Below are 23,818 nucleotides of genomic sequence, written 5' to 3'. Positions count from 1 at the left end.
TAAGGCAGCTGCTGTGCCTCTCTGGGCCTTAGCTTCCTCATTTGTAAAATGGGAGGCGGAACTACTTCCCAGAAAGGCCTTTCTTTCTCAGCTGTAATGCTCTAGGACTATGGCTCTTGACTTCTTTGGAGGCCTTTGATTCCTTTGAGAATCACAGGAAAACAATGGATCCCTCCTCAGAAAAATAATCGTATGCACATGTACAAAATATTGTGTTTAACTGCAGAGGGCTCACGGCTCCTATTCTAGGGTCTAGTTCTGGCTCCTACCTGGATCATGAAACTGGGTTGTCTTGAGAAACCAGAATTGTCAAGCCCCAGAAGTTTCCTTGATGTTAAAGCGTGTATGTGTGTGTGTGTGTGTGTGTGCATGCGTGCACAAGCGCACGTGCGTGTGTATGAGTACGTGGTGTCTCTCAGCGAAGTCCTCAACTAGATTCCCTTGTCCATTTCCTGTAGCTGTTGGTGTTGTATTTCATCCCAGATTTTTTGCTTGGCTCGGGACTACATGACCTCAGAGAGGGCGCTATGGGAAATTGGCGCAGATTTCGGTACAGGTTGGAAACCCTGCCTTTTGACGCATCACTCAGGTGTACCAGCAGCTGCCCTCCACCTAGTCATATCTCAGTCACATTTTTTTTTTCCCTTTCATGGCCTTTCATGGCAGTTTCTTCTAAAAGCTGTACCTTGGAATGAGTTAGGCATGAACTCAGGGGTTACCCAGTTAGACTGGTAAGAAAAGTCTTAGACTGGCTGGCAGCTACCAGTCTAAGAAAAGGAATATTTCTGGGAAAGAGATGCCAGCCATGCTGTTTACACTCCCATCGCTTTCCATCCACTTCAGAGACGGCCAGGGCTGGCACGAGCCCAGCCCATATGGAGAGGGCCAGAGTGGTCCTGGCATTCAAGGATCTGCTTTAATCTGTGGCCTCCAGTGACTGGCCTTGGCATGAAGGGTCACGGGGTTTATATTTACAGCAAGGATCCTGATACATTTTCCCTGCCCTCTGGAAGGTGATGGTGACTTGAGACCTCTGGCCTCTGCCACTTTGGAGCACTGTGCATTGACCAAAGAAGCTGAGAAGTACAGGCAAGGATTTAAGGGAGACGTGCTCCCAGGTCTGCTTACTGTTGAAAGAGCTGTGCAGAGCGGATGGATTTGGCAACTGGCAGAGCATTTTGTGGAATTTCAGAGTCAAGAGCCAGGGAAGCCGTGTGGCTGAGTTCTGAAGAGCCCCATCGAGTCTGTGCCGTCTTGGTCATTGTAACAGGACAAGAGAGGAAACTGCGTTCAAGTGTCTACACAATGTCTGTCCCAGAGCTCTCAGCTGTGTCCTTCTTGATAAAAGTTGTACCTCCCTTTTCATCAGAGAATGATCACCCTAAAGTTTCTCTTTTTGCTCTGCCTTGCTGGAGGCTCAGGGTCATATGTAAATCTCATTTCTAATAACTGTATTACCCCCAGTTTCCAACACCATCTTTTCCTTCTTCTATTTTAGAGAGTTACATAAATGATTCATCATAAGCCTCTTTGAATACACTTTGGGTAAAGATGAAGATTAAAATGCCAATGAGTGAAATGAAAGATGTTTCCTTGTTTTGTTTTTTATTCCCATGGACCAGAGCAGCTGCTTGGTCAGGGCTGAATTAGGAAGAAATTGGAGTTGAGAGACTTGAAAAGGAGTGATTTAAAAAAAAAAAAAAAACAGTCTTACATTTAGCTTTGTGTTTCAAACCTACAGATGTATCTGGAGTTCTTAGAATTCACTTAGGGCAAAATAGCAAAGCTTCCCTGTCTGACTTGGAAGGAGCGAGGAAAGGACTCACTCCATCATCCTGTCACTTGTGAACTGAGTTTTAACTCACAGGCCGACTTGAGGTCAATCCTCTCCTAAGCCTTTCTAAGCTCTAGGTGGTCAAGCATTTAGGTTTCAATGGAGTCGTCAACAAACACCAGCTAACTGAAATATATGAGGTCAACCAAAGCACCACTGTCCAGGGAGCCAAAAGGTAGCTACAGCTGCAAACTCATCCACCAAGCTTTCACCCCAAGGAGGAACGACCCTAGTCTACCTCGCCACTCTTTGCTTTTCCCTCAGCCTGAATGGTCCTCCTGCTCTGTGATGTAGAAAGTCATTCTGGAAGTTCATGCAAATTCTCAGTGTTTGTGGGAAGTGTCTTATACTAAGAAGCAAGAAGCTCTGCAGTCTCTCTTCCCAGAGCTTTGCTGCTCAGGTGTGACCCCAAGACTGACGCTGGCCCTCCCGGGACTCTGTCTGCCGAGGGGGCCAGAGCAGGATGGGACTGAGAGCTTTCCTGGGCCACAGACCAGAGGAAGGCAGCTCGCTCTGCAGAGCTGGAGGCACCTTACTCCCCTGCTGCTCCTCAACACACACACACACACACACACACACACACACACACATGCACACACGCACACGCACACACACACATGTGGGATTCTTCAGACTGCCTTCCATCACTAAGCCCTCAAATACGGAGCAGTCTCAACCTCAGCTGAGAACTAGGTGACCTTGAGAGCTAGGTGACCTTGAGAACTAGGTAACCTTAGGAACTAGGTGATCTTAGGAACTAGGTGACCTTGAGAGCTAGGTGACCCTGGGAACTAGACAACCTTTGAGAACTAGGTGACCTTGACCTTGAGAACTAGGTGACCTTGGGAACGAGGTGACCTTGAGAACTAGACGACCTTGAGAACTAGATGACCCTGGGAACTAGACGACCTTGAGAACTAGGTGACCTAGACCTTGGGAACTAGGTGACCGTGACCTTGGGAACTAGGCGACCTTGATAACTAGCTGACCTTGGGAACTAGGCATTCCTCTTGGATGCTTTTGATTTGTTAATGTGGGTTCAATCAACTGTTAACCATTTCGCCACTCTGATGGAAGATGCTGGCAACGGGGAAGGCTATGCACATGTGGAGGGAGACGATACATGAGAAATCTCTAACTTCCTCTCAACTGGGGGCTTCCCTCGCAGCTCAGTTGGTAAAGACTCTGCCTGCAGTGCAGGAGACCCAGGCTCGATTTCTGGGTCGGGAAGGTCCCCTGGAGCAGGGAAGGGCAACCCACTCCAGCATTCTTGCCTCTCAATTTTGCTGTATACCAAAAATTGTTGTAATAATAAAGTCTATTAAAAAAAAATAGAATGAAGACATCCCAGATCCTGCACTTTGACCAGGAGCTCTTTGTGAACTATAAAGTGATATACACATATTTTTAAAGAACTAGGTATCCCTAAGGCAGGAGTCTGGATCAGTCTTCTTCCATGGGAAACAGCATGGTCAGCATCCTGAGCCAGGAACACCCCTAAGAGGGGGGTCTGCCCCTTTGCCCTTGGAAATCTCCCCTTTTCTCTGGCCATGACCCTTCCTCCCTGGCTTGGGCACTGGAGCTGCAGTCGGCTCAGGCAGTGGTGGCTGGGGAGGTGGGGTGTGTTCTGTGAGTGGCTGAGGCCGTAGACCATCTCTCCCTCTCCTGCCTCCTGCTTTACAGCCTCTGGGGGTGAGTTACCTGTCACCAGCTATTCTGGCCAGGAGGGGCTCCAGCCAGCCCGGCTGGCACTCGCAGTGGGCATCCATGAAGACCAGCACGTCCCCGGTGGCCCTGGCGGCCCCCAGCATCCGGGCCCCACTGGCGCCCAGCCTCCTGGTGCTCCTGAGCAACTTCACGCCCTCCAACTGGGCCACGTGCTCGCTGAGAGCCATCTTGAGTTGTCCTGGAATCGACAGGGGGGTGGTCAGTGAGGTCACGGGATGCCACAGCCCTCGAGGGTGCGATGACCATCACTAGGATCATCGCTAACAGGCCCCTCTTGGGAGCGGTGGCGAGCATTGCCTACATTACGGGGTGGTTGTCGCTAAGATGTGAGATGCCTAGTTCCTTTGGGTGGATTGGGGTTCCCTCTGGTAAAAACCGGGAGACATGGCGTCTTGAAGTTAGGAGAGCAGAGAACGCGTTCACATTCTCCACAGGCAGCAGCGAGGCTGGAGCAGACGTTGCTGGCGCCCTGCTCCGCTGGGACCCTCTTGCTGGTTTGGTTTGCAGGTGCCCAGCTGCCGGGAGTTGGCCACCAACTGAAGTCCCCATCCTTCCCTGCAGACGTGCCCCAGGGGACCAGAACCCAGGGGACTGGAGCCACCTATCCTGCAAATAGCAGGGAGTTGGGCAGAATGCCACCCCTCACCGCAGGTGGGTGATGGGTGGACTGGCAATGACTGACTGCTGCCTGAATACCAACCCCACTGTTTGCCTCAAGGCAAGACAGATGCTGAGGTGCACCTGGGAACGGGCCGTGGCTGACCTTCACTTGACACTACATCTTAGCTCAACTTTTTCTGCCTCCTCCAGGCTTCCCCGCTCCCCTAGAGTGTTCCCCTGAGAGCACCGCCCTGCCCCCAATAACATACACATGAGTCCCCATTTCAGGCTCTGCTTCTAGGGTACCTGACTAAGACACAGGGGTCAAGGAAGTCAAAGACAGAGGGGCCATTGTAGGTGGCCCCCAGGAGAGTGGCACCGGCCAGAGAGGTCTTAACTGCAGTGGTGGGGGAGTGAGCAATGGAGAGAAAATTGGAGGCTAGAGACTGAGATCAAAAGTCTACACACTCTTCAGGAATGACAGTCCTACAGAGGATACAGGTTGAGAGAGGCTTTTTAGGCTTTGTATTCAAGATCAGGTTCAGTTCCTAGGTGGGGAGGATCCTCTGGAGAAGGGATAGGCTACCCACTCCAGGATTCTTGGGCTTCCCTGGGGGCTCAGCTGATAAAGAATCTGCCTGCAATGCGGAAGACCTGGGTTCCATCCCGGGTTGGGAAGATCCCCTGGAGGAGGACATGGCAACCCACCCTAGTATTCTTGCCTGGAGAATTCCATGGACGGAGGAGCCTGGTGGGCTACAGTCCACGGGGTTGCAAACAGCGGGACGTGACTGAGTGACTAAGCACAGCACAGCATATTCAAGATCAGAAACACTGTGCAAATGGACAGGTGTGAGTGCCCCCAGATGAGCAAACTAGCAGAGATGGAGAGCCCAGCGGACAGTCACCCTTCAGAGTCGGGGTGCGGGCGTTGGTTCCAGGAGTCCCCCCACCCACCGCAGACACCGAAATCTGCAGATGCTCCAGTGCTCAAGTGCCTTACGGAAAAGGTCAGTACAAGGGACCTCCCTGGCGGTCCAGTGGTTAGGACTCCACACTCCCAATATAGGGGCGCGGGACTAAGATCCCGCACGCCGTGCAGTGCGGTCAAAAAAGCCAACAACGAGAGGGCAGTGCAGTCACCCTCCAGCTGCTGGGTCTGCGCCTGCAGCCAGCGTCACACCCTGTGGGTGTCACAGGGGGCGGAGCCTCTGGGGCTCTCCCGGATGAGTCTCCTGCACCCGAATCCCCGTCTGCGGGACCGCTTCGGGGACTCCCGCCTACACAGGCTCCAAACCCCAGTCTGTGCACGGGCCCCCCCCCAGGGTCCACGCCCTCCCGAGAGGGCCTTCAGGAAGCCCGCGGCCACCTTGCTGGCTGAGGTCGTCCACCAGGACGATCTCCTTCAGGAAGGCCCTGGGCGCCGTATCCAGGATGCTGTGCACGGTCCTCAGGAGGGTGGCCCAGGCCTCGTCGTGGAAGCAGAGGACGACGCTGGCGGTGGGCAGGCTGTCCGCGGGCGGTGGCTGCTGCAGGCACCTGCGGGGAGGAGAGGCGGGGTGTGAGGGGAAGGGGAGCCCCAGCCGGGGCGGCTCTAGCCAGTGGCTCTCCTCCCAACTCGTCGGCTCTCTCCCTGGGTTGTCTCAGAATCTCCACTAAAGAGAACCCATGACGCCCTCACAGACGTGCTGTCCCCTGTCTCCCAGGCCTCGGACTCCGAGAACGGCTTTGCATTGTTTATCCTTCCCTAGCAGCCGAGAGGTGTCACCACCATCCTCAGCAGACAACTGGCCTGGTCTGTGAAATGGGAATGAATGACAAGATCACCCACCACTCAGAGCTGGTGTGAGGCCTTAACAGGACGAGATACACAGAAGTGTCCTGTCAACACGAAAGATCATCTGTTTAAGAGCAGGGACGCTGTTTTCCTTACTTTTGTATTCCTACAGTCTAGCGTAGCGTCTGACACACTCTACACGGTGACTCTTACTTCACTCCATGTGAGTCCCTTGCCCTGAAGTGGGTCTCCTGCAGGCAGCGTTATCATGGGTTCTTGTTTTGGTTTTTTAATCGACTCTACCACCCTATATCTTTCAGATGCGGCACACTTAGAGGCACAGTTAGCCCACTGACTTTTAAAGTAATTATTGTATTTATTGTCATTTTAAACTTGGTTTCCCATTGATTTTCCTCCCATCTCTTCCTCGTCCTTTTCCATTCTGCGGCTGGCTGACTCTCTTTTGTATTAAGCTTATGATCTTTGCTTCTTGGTTTTTGTGGATCTATTGTATGTTTCAGATTTGTGATCACTCTGCTTTTCAGATACATTAATCCCTTCCTATATCTTCTTCTGTTAGACTGGTAGTCACACAGGTTCAAACACATTCTAGAAAAAAGAACTGTATCTTCTAAATCCCCCACATTTTACGATTTTGAAGATTTTATGATTTTACATCTTCAGGTTCATCTTTTTGCTGTTCATTGTGGTTGTCATCATTTCACAGAAAAATTCTTTTTTGTTTTTTTTTTTTTAAATCTGTGTACTGGTTTATTTACATGATTTACCTTCCAATTGTAATTTTCTTTTTCCTATAGATTCTTACTTATTTTCTATTTAGAGAAGACCTTGCAATATTTCCTTTAGGGTAGGTTTAGTATTGCTCTGTTCTTTCCGTTCTTGCTTGTCTGAGATATTCTTTCTTCTCCCTCTGTTCTAAATGATAATCTTGCTGGGTAGAGTATCCTAATTGCATTTTTTCCCTTTCAGGACTTTGTATACATCTTGCCACTCCCCTGTGGCCTGCGACTTTTCTGTAGAGAAACCAGCTGATGGCCTTATGGGGTCCCCTTGTCATCCTCTTTAACGTTTGCCATTTTAATTCTCATCTGTCTTGGTGTAGATCTGTGTCTGTCAGATGACACACAGGTGCTGACTTTACAAAGCCAGGGGCAAGGGGTGTAAATCCATGGTTCACACAACCGCAGGGAGAAAAACTTCAGCCCTGCTTCCCAGGTAGTGTGGCCCCTGGGGCTCAGCTGTGGTTTCATCCACCCTCCTGTGTGTGGACAGCCTGTGCCATCTGCTACTGAGCCCCTGAGCTGTGGCTGGGGGCACTCTCTAGTAGCCCCCGGCGGTAGGGGTCAGGCACTCTCTAGGAGCCCGCGGAGGTAGGGGTCAGTGCGCGGACACAGCAGCTGCTATAGTGGCCCTGCCCTTGGTGCGCTACTTAGCAATGTGCGTTGCTACTCTGGAGGGCTGAGCTTCCTCCAAGAACACCCCTTGGTGAGCTGGGTCACGCTCCAGGCCCTTCAGGCTGCCTCCCAGCAGCCAACTCCAGTCCTCTCCCCAGGCCAGGCCTCTGAACTCCGAGTCTCAGCACCCAGCCCCAGTCCATAGCAGCAGACCTGTGTCTCAGGCTGGGTGCCCAGCCTGGTGGCTGGACCATCTGTGCAGGCCTCTCTGCTCTGTCTGCCACGGGCTGGTGGCTGGGCTCGCCTCTGAGCCTCTGAAGCTCCGTTTCTGAGCTCCCCACTGGAGAAGGGGCTTCTCGGGGTTCTGGAATGTTTCCTCTTTTCTTCTCCGTCACAGAGACCCAGGAACTGTCCCACTTACCTGCCTTTCCCCTTTCATCCTGCCCAGTTGCATAGAAACCTTTCTTGTCCTTTCAGGAGTTTGAGGGCTTCTGTTACGGCCAGGGAGGTGCTCTGTGAGAACTGCCCCACCTGTAGATGCGTTTTTGATGTATTTGTAGAAGGAGGTGAGTTCCACGTTCTTCTACTCTGCCATCTTGATCAAAGCTCTCTACATGCTAATTATTATTCTGATTAATATTGTAATTATTATTGAAGAAGGGGCAAGGATTGAACCTTTGGGAGCAGTAACAACATGCCAGATGCTATGTCAAGCCCTTTATGCACATTACTGCCTGTTGAGTGTGTGGCTTGAACCACCTCACCCCACTTTACAGATGAAGAAACTGAGGCTCAGAGGGAACAAGGCTCATCAAAGCCACATGACTAGTGATTGGCAGAGCTGGATATTATACCTTCACAGCAGTCACACCCTTTCCCTTTTGCTGGTTTGTGACTGGACCAATGGGTGTGTGTGTGTGTGTGTGTGTGTGTGTGTGTGTGTGATGGTGTGATGGTGTGATCTCTGCCGGGAGACTAACAGGTTCCCACCTTCCTCTCCAGGTGAAGAGAATGCTCTGCTTTATGTTTGCTGAGCATGGGGTCTGTGAGGATTCTGAGTGAACCACAGTGGAGTGAACTCTAATAACAGCCTGACCCATAAAGCAGCATGCAGTTCACACCTGTCCACAAAGGCACTTTTAAAAAAGGCACTGCTAGAGCACGCCTTTCCAGGTTGTAGCTGCTGAAACCACCCATCTGTCCTCAGAGAGGCATTTGCATTTGAACTGGGGTTGTCTCAAGGACCTCAGACTTCTAACATCTAGAGGCATCTGTGCTGGCCTGGGGATCAGCCTAGCTGCTCACCAGCTGGACACCCGTCTCCTGGATGTGTCCCAGCTGAAGCTGGAGCTCTCAATGCACCGGAGACTCGCCTGTGACTCTCTGGGAAAGATGCTACATGGTGAGGGATCGGTGCTAGGTGAGTGCTTTCAGATAAAGGTAAAACAGAAACCTTAGATGATGAAGCAACAAAGCACGTGAACGTCTCGTAAGCTGGCTGTGACAACTGTAATATTGTTTCTGTATTTATACACTATTTCTTTTCATAAAGTACTCAAAGTCACTCCAAACTGGGAAAAGAGTATGTCAAGGCTGTATATTGTCACCCTGCTTATTTAACTTATATGCAGAATACATCATGAGAAACGCTGGGCTGGAAGAAGCACAAGCTGGAATCAAGATTGCTGGGAGAAATATCAATAACCTCAGATATGCAGATGACACCACCCTTATAGCAGAAATCGAAGATGAACTAAAGAGCCTCTCGGTGAAAGTGAAAGAGGAGAGTGAAAAAGCTGGCTTAAAGCTCAACATTCAGAAAAGTAAGATCATGGCATCCGGTCCCATCACTTCATGGGAAATAGATGGAGAAACAATGGAAACAGTGACAGACTTTATTTTAGGCTCCAAAATCACTGCAGATGGTGACTGTAGCCATGAAAGTAAAAGACACTTGCTCCTTGGAAGGAAAGTTATGACCAACCTAGACAGCATATTAAAAAGCAGTGACATTACCTTGCCAACAAAGGTCCATCTAGTCAAAGCTATGGTTTTTCCAGTGGTCATGTATGGATGTGAGAGTTGGACTGTGAAGAAGGCTGAGCGCCGAAGAATTGATGCTTTTGAACTGTGGTGTTGGAGATTACTTTTGAGAGTCCCTTGGACTGCAAGGAGGTCCAACCAGTCCATCCTAAAGGAAATCAGTCCTGAATATTCATTGGAAGGACTGATGCTGAAGTGGAAACTCCAATACTTTTGCCACCTGATGTGAAGAGCTGACTCATTGGAAAAGACCCTGATGCTGGGAAAGATTGAAGGTGGGAGAAGGGGATGACAGAGGATGAGATGGTTCAATGGCATCACCGACTCAATGGACTTGAGTAAACTCCGGGAGTTGGTGATGGACAGGGAGGCCTGGCGTGGTTCAGCCTAAGGGGTTGCAAAGAGTCGAACACGACTGAGCGACTGAACTGAACTGAACTGATTCAAAGTCACTCCGAAGAAGTATGCACAACAAAATAATGATTTTTTTTAAAAAGCCTTAAAAGAATGTTGCCTTCTGGTCCCGTAAAAAAAGAATGTTGCAGCCATCAGACAGGGCAGCTCCTCCCCCGCCCCCACCTCTCCGTGTACCCCGAGGGGATTCAGGATAGAGGAGAACAGGCTACTGAAGATGAGCATCTAAGAAATGATTCCAATGAGCCCAGATTCTCGCATCTTCCCACACAGAGCAAAGCACTAAGATCATTAACTCCAGATGTCTGTTTTTTGCGATTAGCAGTAATCTTTTGATGTTCGACTCCATTCGATGTTGACTCCATGGTTTATTTGCTTTTCTTTTTTTCCAGCAAAAGCTCCTATAAATCTGGCTCCTCTCTTACTTCTGGGGAGCAGTTCCTCAGCTGTCTGAGTTGATGTCTCCCCGGTTACAGTCCTCAGTAAGGTTCCCAAATAAAACACACCTCTCAACGCTTAGGTTGTGCCTTTTTCTTTAGTTGACAAGTGGAAAGTCAACATTTGGAAAAGGATGTACATGTGTAGGTCAAAAGAGCCTTGGTATTTCTAGAGAGAATTTAAAATTTGACTCTAAGCTTCCTGGAACCCAAAGTAAAATGGGATTGTTACCGTCAGAAAAGCTACATACCAGGTAGACTTTTCTTTTATACAATTGATAACTTTTCCATCTGAAATCATTTAAGACCCACTAGAAGTTGCAAAAGCAGTACAGAGAATTCCCATGTTATCTTCACCCAGCTCCACCCAGGGAGAGCATTGTACACCACCACCCACAACTATCAAACCCAGGAATCTGACATGGTTCAATACTGTTAAGTCACATACAGACCTCATTTAGATTTCACCTGTTTCTAAATATAGCACTGATTTGTAAAAGAAATTCTGATGGACTGTAGGGCTTCTCTGCTGGCTCAGTGGTAAAGAATCTCCTGGCTCAGTCCAGGAGACACAGGTTCAATTCCTGATCCAGGAAGATCCCGCACGCTGTGGAGCAACTAACTGGGGTCTCCTGCATTGCAGGTGGGTTCTTTACCAACTGAGCCACAAGGGAAGCCCAGCTAAGCCCAAGGGCCACGACTATTGAGCTGTGCTCTAGAGCCCGGGACCCACAGCAAGGGAAGCCACCGCAAGAGAAACCCGCTCACTGCTCCTAGAGAGTGGCGCCCACTCACGGCAACTAGAGACAAGCCTGCACTGCCGTGAAGACCCAGCACAGCGATAACCAAATACGTAGAATTTTAAAAGGAGAAATTCCTGTGGACTCTAGAAAGAAGGCCCTCTTAAAGAGATGACAGTATTCTTAGAAGCATCCCCGAGATGAACAAAATAGTGAACTATATATGATTGCAGCTTGATTTCAGGGCTATTCAAATAACACATTGGAAGTGGAACAATACGAGGACTGGCAAACCCAAGGGTCCCAGAAACGGGCTTCTGATAGCTACTGAAAAGAAGCCTTAGCACAGTGAACTCAGTGGGTACAGAAAAACCCCACAACATTATTTGGGCAGTTGCTTGCATGATGGCTGTTTTCTGAGTCAGATAGGAGAGGAGTTGGGAACAAAGAGGACTGCATATGGGGTTCCCACAGGTGTAGATTCAGAGGGACTGAAGTCCATCACCTCAGAACACAGCCATACCATCCCAAGGGAGTGACCCCTTGCTCTATCCCCAGTCCATGGAATATGAGGATAGGAAACAATGCACGTGCGTGCGTGCGTGTGTGTGTGTGTGCACACGTGTGTCCTTGTGGTGAAAGCGAACAACAAGTGAAAGGTGCTCATCTGTGTCCGACTTTTTGCAACCCCACGCACTATACAGTCCATGGAATTCTCTAGGCAAGAACACTGGAGTGGGTGGCCTTTCCCTTCTCCAGGGGATCTTCCCAAACCAGGGATCAAACCCAGGTCTCCTGCATTGCAGGCAGATTCTCCACCAGCTGAGCCACAGCTTGGGCTACGCTTGTGGTTCAGCTGGTAAAGAATCCACCTGCAATGTGAGAGATCTGGGTTTGATCCCTGGGCTGGGAAGATCCTCTGGAGAGAGGGCTTCCCTATAGCTCAGTTGGTAAAGAATCCGCCTGCAATGCAGGAGACCTGGGTTTGATTCCTGGGTTGGAAAGATCCCCTGGAGAAGGGACAGGCTACCCGTTCCAGTATTCTGGCCTGGAGAATTCCAGGGACTGTATAGTCCATGGGGTCGCAAGGAGTCAGACACAACTGAGCGACTTTCACTCACTCACTTACTCAACTCATAGCTGATTCACTTTGTTGTGAGGCAGAAACCAACACAACATTGTAAAGAAACTAGACTCCAATTAAAAAAAAGAAAAAGAATGGAGCTGTTAGGGGAAGCACACTGATTGAAACCGCCCACCCTGGCCAGGCACCATAGTAACTATTTGCATGAGCTGTTTTATGACAGGAGATCCTGGTAAAGAATACGGAACTAATCAGCCACCACCAACTGGAAGAGTTCGGGAAAGGTCTAAAGGAGACACCGCGCGTCCGTCCACTTTCCAGAATCCCTCTTGCTAGCATCCATCTTGGCTGAGTGATGCATGTACCACCAGGAAAGACTGAATTAGAATGATTGGCCAAAGACCACCCAGAAACTAATCCCATCACCATAAAACCCGAGACTGCGAGCCACGCGGCAGAGCAGTTCTCCTGGGTCCCCTCACCCTACTGCTCTCCACCCGGGCGCCCTTTCCCAATAAAATCTCTTGCTTTGTCAGCACACGTGTCTCCTCAGACAGTTCATTTCCGAGTGTTAGACAAGAGCCCAGTTTCGGGCCCTGGAAGGGGTCCCCCTTCCTGCAACAGTGCTGGCCCTGAGCGAGCGCTCTGCGTTCACTGCCCCCTTCAGAAGATATCATTACTGCAGGATGGACCCCAAAGGCTCTTGCAAGCCTTGAAATGCTGTGCTCCTGACTCTTAGAACAGGGAGAAGGGATGAGGGCGAAACAGGGGAGCGGGGTTTTTGAAGAGAGTCTCCTAGGCCTGTCCTCCTCTTCCTCCAGGTCCTGTCCAGAGTTTTCTAGATTTTACGAGTAGAGAGGACTGTGTTCTGTCTTCCTGGTGAGAGAGAGGGGTGAAGAGATGACAGGGAAGGTGCGTGGCTGGGATGAACTCAACCGGCTTCGAGGACTTTGAAAAGCAAGCGAGCTTTGGAAACTCTTCAAGGCTAAGGGGGTGGGGGCTCCCTGAGCCGTGGAGGCCGGTGTCTGGCAGCAGCTCAGAGAGGACCCTCCACGGGCTCCAGGGAAAGAGGCTCACACGTCCTCAGGACATAAGCAGATGGCTCTGGAATACCTCTTCGGGCAACCACAGAGCTGCCGGGGCTGTGAGCTGAAAATAACCACGGTGGCAATGTGGTGCTCCCAGGAGGACCGGCGTGGGCTCCTGGGGGCAGGCCAACTCTCCCACCGAGGCTCTGAGAGCAGCACAAAATAGCAGAGACAGAGCTTCGGTCAGGCCTGTGTCTTAGGGCCTGTAAGATGCTCTTCAGAGGAGCCAGGATTGATTCTTTTGCTTCTGGAGGGTAGAGTGAACAAGAACAGGCGTCTATGGGCTGGGCAGGCTGTGCAGACCCCCGTGGAAGGAAGAGGCTCCGGATACATGCCTGGGCTGCTGGGGTCCAAGGTCATCACTCCAGCGACGGCCTCATCAGCCTCTGGGCAGCACCACGTCTCATGGAGGGGGCCAGACGGGGCCATGTGGTAGCACAGGGGCAGAGGGAGGTGTGGGAGGGGATTCCCTGAGAGCTCCAACACCCTGACAGTTGAGAGAATCTTGGGAAGTTCAGTTCAGTTCAGACGCTCAGACCCCATGGAATACAGCATGCCAGGCTTCCCTGTCCATCAACTCCTGGAGCTCACTCAGACTCATATCCATCAAGTTGGTGATGCTTAGGAAGAGTGCATATCAGACTTTGACACTGAATTCAAATGCCAGAGCTGTCCTTATGTGACTTGGACAAGAGACCTATGCTTACTAATAGCCATCCTTTCTTTCAACAGTTTCCAAATCCACAGGCCCAGTCACTTCTGTAGTAACCAATGCTTGCTTTTCAGAATCTCCTTGATTCCAATCAAGCATGCAGTTTACTCTCAATTTTTTAATCTGCAAAATGGGTTTGTTGGAAGGAGCAAATAAGTGAATTCATATAAAGTGCTTAGACCAGTGCCCTACTCATAAGTAACCTTTCAGTACAGGCTGTTTATTATCGATTCCTGTAAACCTTCCAAGAGCCTGACTACCTCAGCTTCATCCGTAAAATGAGGAGAAGATGTACGTGGCCGTTAAGGACTACGGGAAGATTAAAAACCTCATGTAAATGGAATCACATGATCTGCGGCCTTTCGTGCCTGGCTTCCTTCCCTTTGCACAGAGTTTTCAAGGTTCGCTGTGTTGAAGCCTGTGTCCGTACTTCACTCCTCTCCACCGGCGAATGTTGTTCTGTTGCTTGAGCAGACCTCACTCTATCCATTCATCAGTTGATGGACATTTGAGTGTTTCCATTTTTGGTTATTATGAGTGGTGCTGCTATGACCATTCATGTGTAATTTTCATGTGAACACGTGTTTCCAATTCTCTTGGGTATACACCTAGAACTGGCATTGTTGAGCTATGTGGTAAATGAATGTTTGATATTTTGAGGAACTGCCAAACTGTATCCAACAGCTGCACCATTTTGTATTCCAGCAATTTTGTCACAGCCTTGTCATCACTTGCTATTGTCTTTTTTTCCCCTTAATTTAGTCATTTCAGTGGGGGTGAAATGGTGCCTCACTGTGGTTCTAATTTGCATTTCTCCACTGACTAATGATTTGAGCATCAGCTCCTGTGATTTTTGGTAATTTCCTATGTATTATTTGGAGAAATGTCTATTCAAATCCTTTGCCTATTTTTAAGTAGGATATCTTTTTATTTTTATTGCAAGGGGTATTTATACATTCTGAGGCAAGTTCCCAATCAGATACATGATTTGCAAATACTTTCTACCATTTCTGGGCTGTCTTTTCACTTTCTTGAAGAACATTTAAAAATTTTATGAAGGCCAATTTACTTATCTTTTAAGTCACTAAATTCTGAGGTGGTACGTATGTATCTCCAGGTAAGGCATATGCAGTCCATTCTGAAGATGAGGAAACTGGAGCCCAAAGGGCTTAAGTGACCTGCTTACATACAGTTGCACAGCAAACGGGGCTTCCTCGGTGGCTCAGCAGTAAAGAAATTGCCTGCAGTGCAGGAGCTGCAGGAGGCTCTGGTTTGATCCCTGCGTCAAGAAGATCCCTCGAGGGAGGGCATGGCAACCCACTCCAGTACTCTTGCCTGGAGAATCGCATGGACAGAGGAGCCTGGTGGGCTACAGTCCCTGGGGTTGCAAAGCGTCAGGCACGACTGAAGTGCCTTAGCATGCCTGCACGCACAGCAAACAGCTGATGGTCAGTGTGACTCTCTACACCTTGCGCTCTTGACCAGTATATGCATACTGGCATCTTGGACTGAAGTGCTAACGGAACGTTGTGAATTCAGTCAGAAAGCTCGTGTTTGTTCCAGTGACTGTGATGGGAGGGGATTATTTGAAGAACATATAATCCACTTGTATCATCAAATGCTCTGGGCTGTCTACACTGATTTAGTGAAGTCCTCAGAAGGCAACTTCCTTTGATCCCACTATCTTGGCTGCCTTAGAAACTTGCTTCTGTGGAGTCTTGCAACAGTGAAAAAGCTTTTCATGACAACTGCTTTGCATCATGGTCTCCGTAACACCTGTGGAGGCGTGGTCTCCTCCAGCACTTTCTTCTGTCCCCTCCACACAACTCTGGAAGAAATTTTCTCAAGACAGAAGTGCCAGGAAAATCCTTTCCTCCTTTGAGGACATGATGTGTGTCCTCCTCCTGAGCAACAAGGGTCTCGATATTTACGGTGTTTCCTGTTTCACTTTGGCCGCCAGGAAGCTCAGAGTAAGAAAATGGTGACTCAGCTGGTTAAGAATCTGCCTGCAATGTGGAACATCTGGGTTCAGTCCCTGGGTTGGGAAGATTCCCTGGAGAAGGGAACATCTACCCTCTCCAGTATTCTGAAGAATTCCATGGGACTGTATGGTCCCTGGGGTTGTAAAGAGTCGGAAGCGACTGAGCGGCTTTCACTTCCCTAGTCATTGACTGCCTATTTTCACTCTAATTTTCTCTTTGATCTCAACTTTCCATTTTCTATCCAGTCATATAACAGTCCTACTATGTGTAAGGACTGGGAGGTGGATTAAATTCATAAGTCCCCTCCATATGAGTCTTCAAGTTGCAGACTTTCCAAGATATGAGTGTGCATCTGCTTCCAGCAGGGAACGAGACCCTGTGCCGTCAGCATCATGGGCAAGTGACCCTGCAGCTCGCCCTCCGTCTCCCAAGGCTGACGACCTTCAGCTCTACCGCCTCCTGCCCCCTCTGTTTCCTCCATTCAGCAACTCTTCTTGCCCGTTCACCCAACACCAGCCCCTGTGTGCCAGCTGCTGTACTGGACTACTGTACCATTCAAGGTACTGCCCTGTAAGATTAGAGACGATTTCTTTACTTTTCGTGATTTTTTTAAATGTATCATTTGTGTGAAAAGTATTATAAACCCGTTACAGTACAGTACTATTGAGTTGGTGATGCCATCCAACCATTTCATCCTCATTGGATGTCATCACCAGCTCGATGGACATGAGTTTGAGTAAGCTCCGGGAGTTGGTGATGGACAGGGAGGCCTGGCGTGCTGCAGTCCAGGGGGTTGCAAAGAGTCGGACATGCCTGAGTGACTGAACTGAACTGAACAGTTCTATGTAGCCCATTGTGTTTGCTGGGTACCTAGGCTAACTTTGTGGGACTTGCGAACAAATTGGACTTGGAAATGTGCTCTTGGAACAGAACATGTTCACATGTAGGGGACTCATCGTAGATAAAAGCCTTGAAGCAGTTGTGTGATGCTCCCGCCCATATCCCCTGGGGGATATCCTAGAGTACAGCGCAGCTTGACTTTCAACCGTCTGGCGATTTTCTCTGACGGCCAGAGATGTTCCCCTTACGCACCAGTGCCTGAAGAGCTGCAGAGTCACCTCCTTCAGCCCCGGGAGCTGCCTGCTAGGCGAGGGGCAGCAACTGCCATCACCAGCTGCCCCCTCAGGGCTGAGCCTCAGCTGCCCACAGAGGAAACCGCCTGCAAAACCACCTTTTGTCGGCTGTCCCCTATTCTCTGCCTCACCGTCCCAGCCCCCAAGCAGGGCTCCCTGGCACCATGGACAAAACAAATCCTTGCCTTGGGGTCTGCCTTGGGGGGAACCCCAGCTCAGAGAGCCTCTGATGTTGTGGACTTTATATCCCATTAAACAGAAAACCAAAGAATTATTCAACAGCTGAGGCCAGGACCTGAGGGTGGGTGGGGCACAGTCAGGAAGGTGCCTGGTGGGGAACGGTGTTCATGGTAGGGAACGGTGTTCCTGGAGGATGTCACAGCCTTTGCTAAGGACTGGAGGTGGGCAGGGGCTTGCTGTGTACCAGGAACAGAAAGGAATATTTTCCCAAGTACACTTCCCTTTATCTTGACTAAACAGGATGTTAGGAGCAATTTTCTATTTCATGATGTATCTTCAAGTCCATCAAGGGAGTAGAGTAGGTAGGAAGGCAGACAAGAGAGCAAAGGTAAGTGGTCCATGCAGGGGCCCTGGGCAAGTCCCCTCCCTCCTGGGGTGACTGGGGTTCTTTCTGTCAAGTGGGTTTTTTTTTTTTTTTTTCCGCTCTGTCCATACCACGGCTTTGCCGGGGGGATGGGTGAGGCAGGGCAGAGAAACAGCTCTTGGACACTGAGAAGCAATGCTCGGGTTGTGACTGGGTCCGATGAGGCGCTTTCAGAAGAAACGCTTGCTTTTATTATTAAGTGATGGCGCCGCTCTCTTTGTCCTTCAACCAAACGCCTGGTGCATGTTTTATGCTCTCAGTGTGTGGATATCACACAAGTGTCCAAAAGCCCACCCGAACTCACTTGTCCACCTTCTGAGCGGCAGCAGGGAGGAAGGAAGGACCCAGGGCTTTGGAACCAAATCAACGTGGCTCTGAATCTTGGCTCCACTATTATACCCGCTAATTAGCCAATACGGGGAGGCTGAGACCCTCCCTTTAATCCAGGGCTGCTGCCTGGATTAAAAGGGATCATTCTGGCTCAGGAGAGCTGCTCAGTGCACACAAACTTCACATTTGGAGATCAGAAGAGCAGGCTGACACACAGACGCACAGCCTGGCTTTCTGTAGCTCTGGGGTCCCCCGTGACCTCAGAACATGCATTTGGAGGCTGATTCTGAAAAGAAGGAGCCACAGCCGCGCACCAGATGGCCAGGCTGTGACGTAAACCCTTGTCTACCCTCCCCTTGCCTGGCCAGAGTAGAAAGGTTTCTGCTGGGTTTTCTAAAGCTGGTTTGGAGTTCCTGACCCCTGTGCGTGCTAAGTCGCTCCACAATTCCTACCAGATCAGTCGAGTCCCCCACTGAGATGGGCTTCCCTGCCTCAGCCCTGACCCCACCCATGTTGCAGCTGGCTGCTTGTCTGCAGCCCTCAGGGTATCCTAAGCTCCTCAGGGGTGGGGCTGGGGCTTGCTCACCTTCCCACCTTCAACATTCGCTAACCAAACACTCAGAGCTGGACTTGACGGAAGTGACTTAGAATGCATGAGGGCACAAAGAAATATTTATTCAGTGAATGAAGGTGTATGCTGTTCTTGCTCTCAAGAGGTGTACAGGCTGGCTGTCTATAGGAACAGGATAATGATACAAACGCCCTGCATTCTATGAAAAGCCCTGGGTTCAGCCCATGGTGCCCCTAATTGGTGAAGCTCATCGTGGAGACCACAATTTCCAGGCCAGGCCTGGGGCCAGGGCTGCTGGGATACGGACTGGGGACGATGCCTTAGAGCAATGGTCTCCAACATGTTTGGCAAGGGGGGCCGATTTCATGGAAGACAATTTTTCCATGGACCGGAGAGAGGGATGGTTTGGGGATGATTCAAGAACATTACATTTATTGTGCTCCTATAAGAATCTAGGGCTTCCTTCATGGATCAGTTGGTAACGACTCCGCCTTCAATGCAGGAGACCCAGGTTCGATACCTGGGACAGGATAATTAGCTGGAGAAGGGAGAGGCCACCCACTCCAGCGTTCTTGGGCTTCCCTGGGGGCTCAGCTGGTAAAGAATCTGCTTGCAATGTGGGAGACCTGGGTTCAACCTCTGGGTTGGGAAGATCCCCTGGAGAAGGGAAAAGCTACCCACTCCAGTATTCTGAACTGGAGAATCCCATGGACTGTATAGTTCATGGGGTCGCAAAGAGTTGGACATGACTGAGTGACTTTCACTTTCACTTATGAGAATCTAGGGCTTTCCTGCTGGCTCAGATGGTAAAGAATCTGCCTGCAATGCGGGAGACTCAGGTTCAATCCCTGGGTCGGGAAGATCCCCTGGAGAAGGGCATGGCAACCCACTCTGGTATTCTTGCCTGGAGAATCCCCATGGACAGAGGAGCCTGGTGGGCTACAGTCCACGGGGTCACACAGAGTCGGACACGACTGAGCGACTAACACTTTCAGTACTTTCACTTTATGGGAATCTAGTGCCACCACTGATCTAACAGGAGGCTCAGCTCAGATGGTAACGCGAACGGCGGGGCCACTGCAAATACAGATGGAGCTTTGCTTGCCTGCCCACCACTCACCTCCTGCTGTGCAGCCTGGTTTTCTAACAGGGCACGGGTTGGTGCCAGTTGCTGGCCTGGGGGTTGAACACCCCTGCCTTAGAGGGACAGACAAAGGAGCTTACAGATGAGAGAGAGGTGTGGACGGGCTTGAGCCTACATATGAGGCTGAGGCTGCCAGCCTGTCACTGCCCACGGAGGAGACAAGCCACACAAGGTGCCCACAACCCTCTTCTCTCTGCGGAGGGATCTCCAAAGTCTCCCAGCCTCCTCTGAGGGGCTCCAGGCACCCTTGGCTTTGCTCTGACCCTGGTTCCCTTGCCTTGGACTAATGAGGGCTGCACACGAGAATCTCTGACAGTGAGTCCCTGTGGGCTGTGTTCAGTTGGTTAGTCTGGGGCGGGGGAGCTGGCCACGGTCATTCATAAAACCCTCCAGCTGATTCTCACATGCAGGCAGCGCTGTGAACTGTAACCCTCATCAGTGTTACTCAAGCTTTGACATGAACATAAATCACCTGGGAATCTTGTTAGAAACAGATTTTCCAGCAATAGGGCTGAGTGGGCCTGAGACTCTGCATTTCCGATGTTGCAGGTCTGAAGCCCCACACTTTGAGTGGCTCTGGAGTAAATAAACACTACCTTTCACTTGTGGCTCAGCTGGTAAAGAATCCTGCAATGCAGGAGACCTGGGTTCAAACCCTGGGTTGGGAAGATCCGCTGGAGAAGGAAATGGCAACCCACTCCAGTATTCTTGGGCTTCCCTTGTGGCTCAGCTGGTAAAGAATCCTCCTGCAATGTGGGAGACCTGGGTTCGATCCCTGGGTTGGGAAGATCCTCTGGAGAAGGGAACAGCTACCCACTCCAGTGTTCTGGCCTGGAGAATTCCATGGACAGTATAGTCCATGGGGTCACAAAGAGTTGGACACGACTGAGTGACTTTCACTTTCACTAGTAATTAAAAAAGATAAGATGTAGGTTGACCACTTCTGATCTAACCCTCAAACCACAAGGCAGGACCCCCCCAACCCTGGGTACTGGGTGTTCCATCTCAGAGGATGGCACTCGGCACAGTCTACACCGCAGTCCCTTGTGGGGGCTGGATCCAGAGTGGAGATGCAGAGAGGTGCCCTCGCTGGCCGTGGCTTTGCTGGACTTGGGGGGCTTGGTGATCACAGGGTACCTTTGTGACCTGACTAGCCAGGCAGCACACACACGGGCTTGTTTTCCCTCTCATTACAGGTGGGGGATTAGCTGGGCTCCCGCCCCCATCTCTGCCCAGTTACTGACTGTTCCCTGCTCCCAGCTCCTACCAAATCAGTAGTGGTCCCGTCACCTGCCCTAGGGCTGGGCCCACCCACTCAGATTTACTGATGCGCTGGCAGCTGCCCTCGTTTGCAGCCTGGATGGCAGAGCCATCCTGCGGTGTCTGGCTTCCTGTCAGAAACTGACCTGACCCTGTGGAGAGCCACACCCCCTCCTTCTTGACAACATGTCACAACTCCAGGTGATGCCCAGGCCTCAGCCCAGACTGCCTATTTAAGAATCCTTGCAAGTAGGACCCGGGCAGGAGTCCTTTTTAAGACTTTCCAGGTAATTCCGAGAGCTGCCAAGTTTGTGATGATTTGGCAGCCAGAGGGGGCCGAAGATAATTCACGGGTCAGAGAAAGGACAATGGTGTGCAGTCCACAGGTGCCCCTCCAAGCTTCTTTCCAGCTCACTCCCCGGACCTACCCTTGAGAATACGCCAAGGGCGTCTTCCGTTTGGACTTGAACACTAGGGGGAGTTGGCACACGTGCCGTCTCGGTTGCATCACAAGCCTCCGCGAGGGCGTTACCGTCATCACCACTTCACAGTTGGGGAAACTGAGGCTCAGGGAGGTTGAGTGATGGCGCAAGGTCACACAGTAAGGGGTCGTGTCCAGAATTCAACCCCGGGGCCATTGTCCCATGGGTGTATGGTTTAGTCATGGGGTGGGTACACCCCTAAGGAAACCCAGAGCAAACCATAAACAAAGTCGGCGTAAGCAAGTAGCGCAGAGCCGGCTACAGCTGAGCTGCCGTTTGTGTTCAAGTACAAACCCGGGCCATGAGAGCGACTGCGTTCCTTTCGGCCTCTCTTCTCTATCTTCCAATCCCAGTACTATTTCCCCTGTGGAAACATCCAGAACCCCACTGCCTCTCCAATTGACACCCCGCAGGGCTCTGCGGGCCTCCTGGGCACGAAGCCTTTCTGTCTCCCCTATTCCTCTGATTACAGGAAGCAGCCTTCATTCAGCCTCCGAGGCCTTCCCTGAGTGCCAAGGGGCGGATTCAAGCTGTCAATTAGGGGAGAAGGAGGGACATCAGAGCAGGGCGAACCAGTCAAGACGAACAACAGTGGAGCCTTGGGCCAGGGTCGCGGGTCCCCATCAAGGGATGCACACAGCAATACCTTTGCGCTGTTTTGCAGAAACTGAAACCCCCTCCAGCTGGGAGAAGTTAACTGTTCACTGCCCACAAGCATGTAGAGCCTAGACCAGTTGGAACCAGAGCGTTAATGATGCTGACTCCTGCTTATCTAGTGAAAGGGAAAGTCGCTCAGTTGTGTCCAACTCTTTGTGACCCCGTGGACTATACAGTCCATGGAATTCTCCAGGCCAGAGGACTGGAGTGGGTAGCCTTCCGCTTCTCCAGGGGATCTTCCCAGCCCAGGGATTGAACCCAGATCTCCCGCATTACAGGCGGATTCTTCAACAGAGCCCCCAGGGAAACCCAACCACCAACCAATTAGAAGAATGTCCCTGAGCTGCTCATGCCCTCTTTGAACCATTACTATAAACCTTCTCGATGCCCCCTCCAGGTTGGGGGACACACAGTTTTGAGGGCATTAGCCTGCGGGGGTCCCCTTTGCCTGGCAAAGCAATGAAGCTATTCTTGTTTACTTCACCCCAAACTCTGTCTCCAATATTTAGCTCAGTGTCAGAACACAGAGGCAGATTCAGCTTCACAGTCACCCCCAGCCCTCTAGTACCAGCTTGTAAAAATTCAGATTGCTGGGCTCCAACTCAGAACCACTGAGAGTTTTTAGCAATGGTGTCTGAAAAATCTTTTTTTAAACAAGCAATCTGCAGGAATCTGACATGCACATATATTTGGGAACCAGTGATAAAGCCGCTCGCTCCTCCAGAGTGTGGTCTGTGGACCAGCAGTCCTGGGATCAGCCCGGAGCCTGATAGAGATGTTGCATCTCTGGCGCTTCCTCCCCTCCCCTCCCCCGGCCAAATATGTCATACTGCATACTTTCACAGGATGCCCAGGGGATCTGCGTACACGATGAAATTTGAGAAGCGCGCTCTGTGCAACCTGGTGAATACAGTGTCCTCAGACACACAGGAGAGGAGCTTCTGAGATGGCTGTTCTTTAAAGGACTGCGTTTGGGGCCGGTTTTAAAGTCCCGTCACCCTGGAGGGAGGTGGGGTTGGGGCCTCTCAACGGGTGAGAACCCGTTGTCATCCGGGAGCCCCGCGAGGAGGGGGAGGCGCTAGCGCCCGGGGTGCCCCTGGGGGGTGGGGGAGCTGGGGACCCAGGGCCGGGCTCGCGGCTGCAGGGACAGACCGCAGCCGGGAGAGGGCGCCCACAGCTCCGGAAAGAGCCCTGCTGGGGGAGGGGAGACAGCCCGACGGACGAGCCCGGACCGAGCGGCGTCCTGACAGGACCGTCCAGCAAACCCAGGCAGCTGGTCACTCTGACCAGGAGTGGTGCACACACACCCGTGCACACATGCACCTATGCGCATCACACGGACAACACCCACCCGTGCATTTAGGCCACAAGCACAACACCAACAACACACCCGCAAAAGCACACACGCACCACTTGCACAACACATTTATAACACTCAGCGCACGCACACAATACACGAGCAGCACACTCACAGCAAATACACGTGCTCACAGACCACACAGACACGCCAAACGAGCCGTCCGCCACAGCACACACGCGCACCCTCGCAGCGCAGGCGCACACCATGCCACGTGCGCGACACGCGGCGTAGCACATCCATGTGCTTCACAGCACTCACAGGATCACACATGTGCAGCACAGTCACAACACGACACGCGTGCACACGTACCATAAAAGTATGCAGCCTGAGCCTCACATCACGAGACACAATGTCACACGTACATGTGTGATGTGTGCACGCGCCATGCGATCACGACGTGTGCACACACGAACCCTGCCACCC

The 23,818-nt window shown here is 51.0% G+C and overlaps 1 protein-coding gene across 1 annotated transcript in view; it reads right to left on the bottom strand.

Annotated features, from left to right (window-relative positions):
- GALNT15 (polypeptide N-acetylgalactosaminyltransferase 15) overlaps window positions 1–23,818 on the bottom strand; it is a 44,082-nt gene that overhangs the window by 17,240 nt on the left and 3,024 nt on the right. The window contains exons 2-3 of the mRNA XM_013967229.2: window positions 5,532–5,701; window positions 3,536–3,740 (exon numbers count right to left, since the gene is read on the bottom strand). Coding sequence (XP_013822683.2) covers window positions 3,536–3,740; window positions 5,532–5,701 — 375 coding nt within the window. The remainder of the gene's footprint in view (window positions 1–3,535; window positions 3,741–5,531; window positions 5,702–23,818) is intronic.

Source organism: Capra hircus, chromosome 1, assembly GCF_001704415.2.
Source record: "Capra hircus breed San Clemente chromosome 1, ASM170441v1, whole genome shotgun sequence".
In the NCBI taxonomy this organism is placed as follows: domain Eukaryota; kingdom Metazoa; phylum Chordata; class Mammalia; order Artiodactyla; family Bovidae; genus Capra; species Capra hircus.
This window is presented reverse-complemented; position numbering and strand designations above follow the sequence as displayed.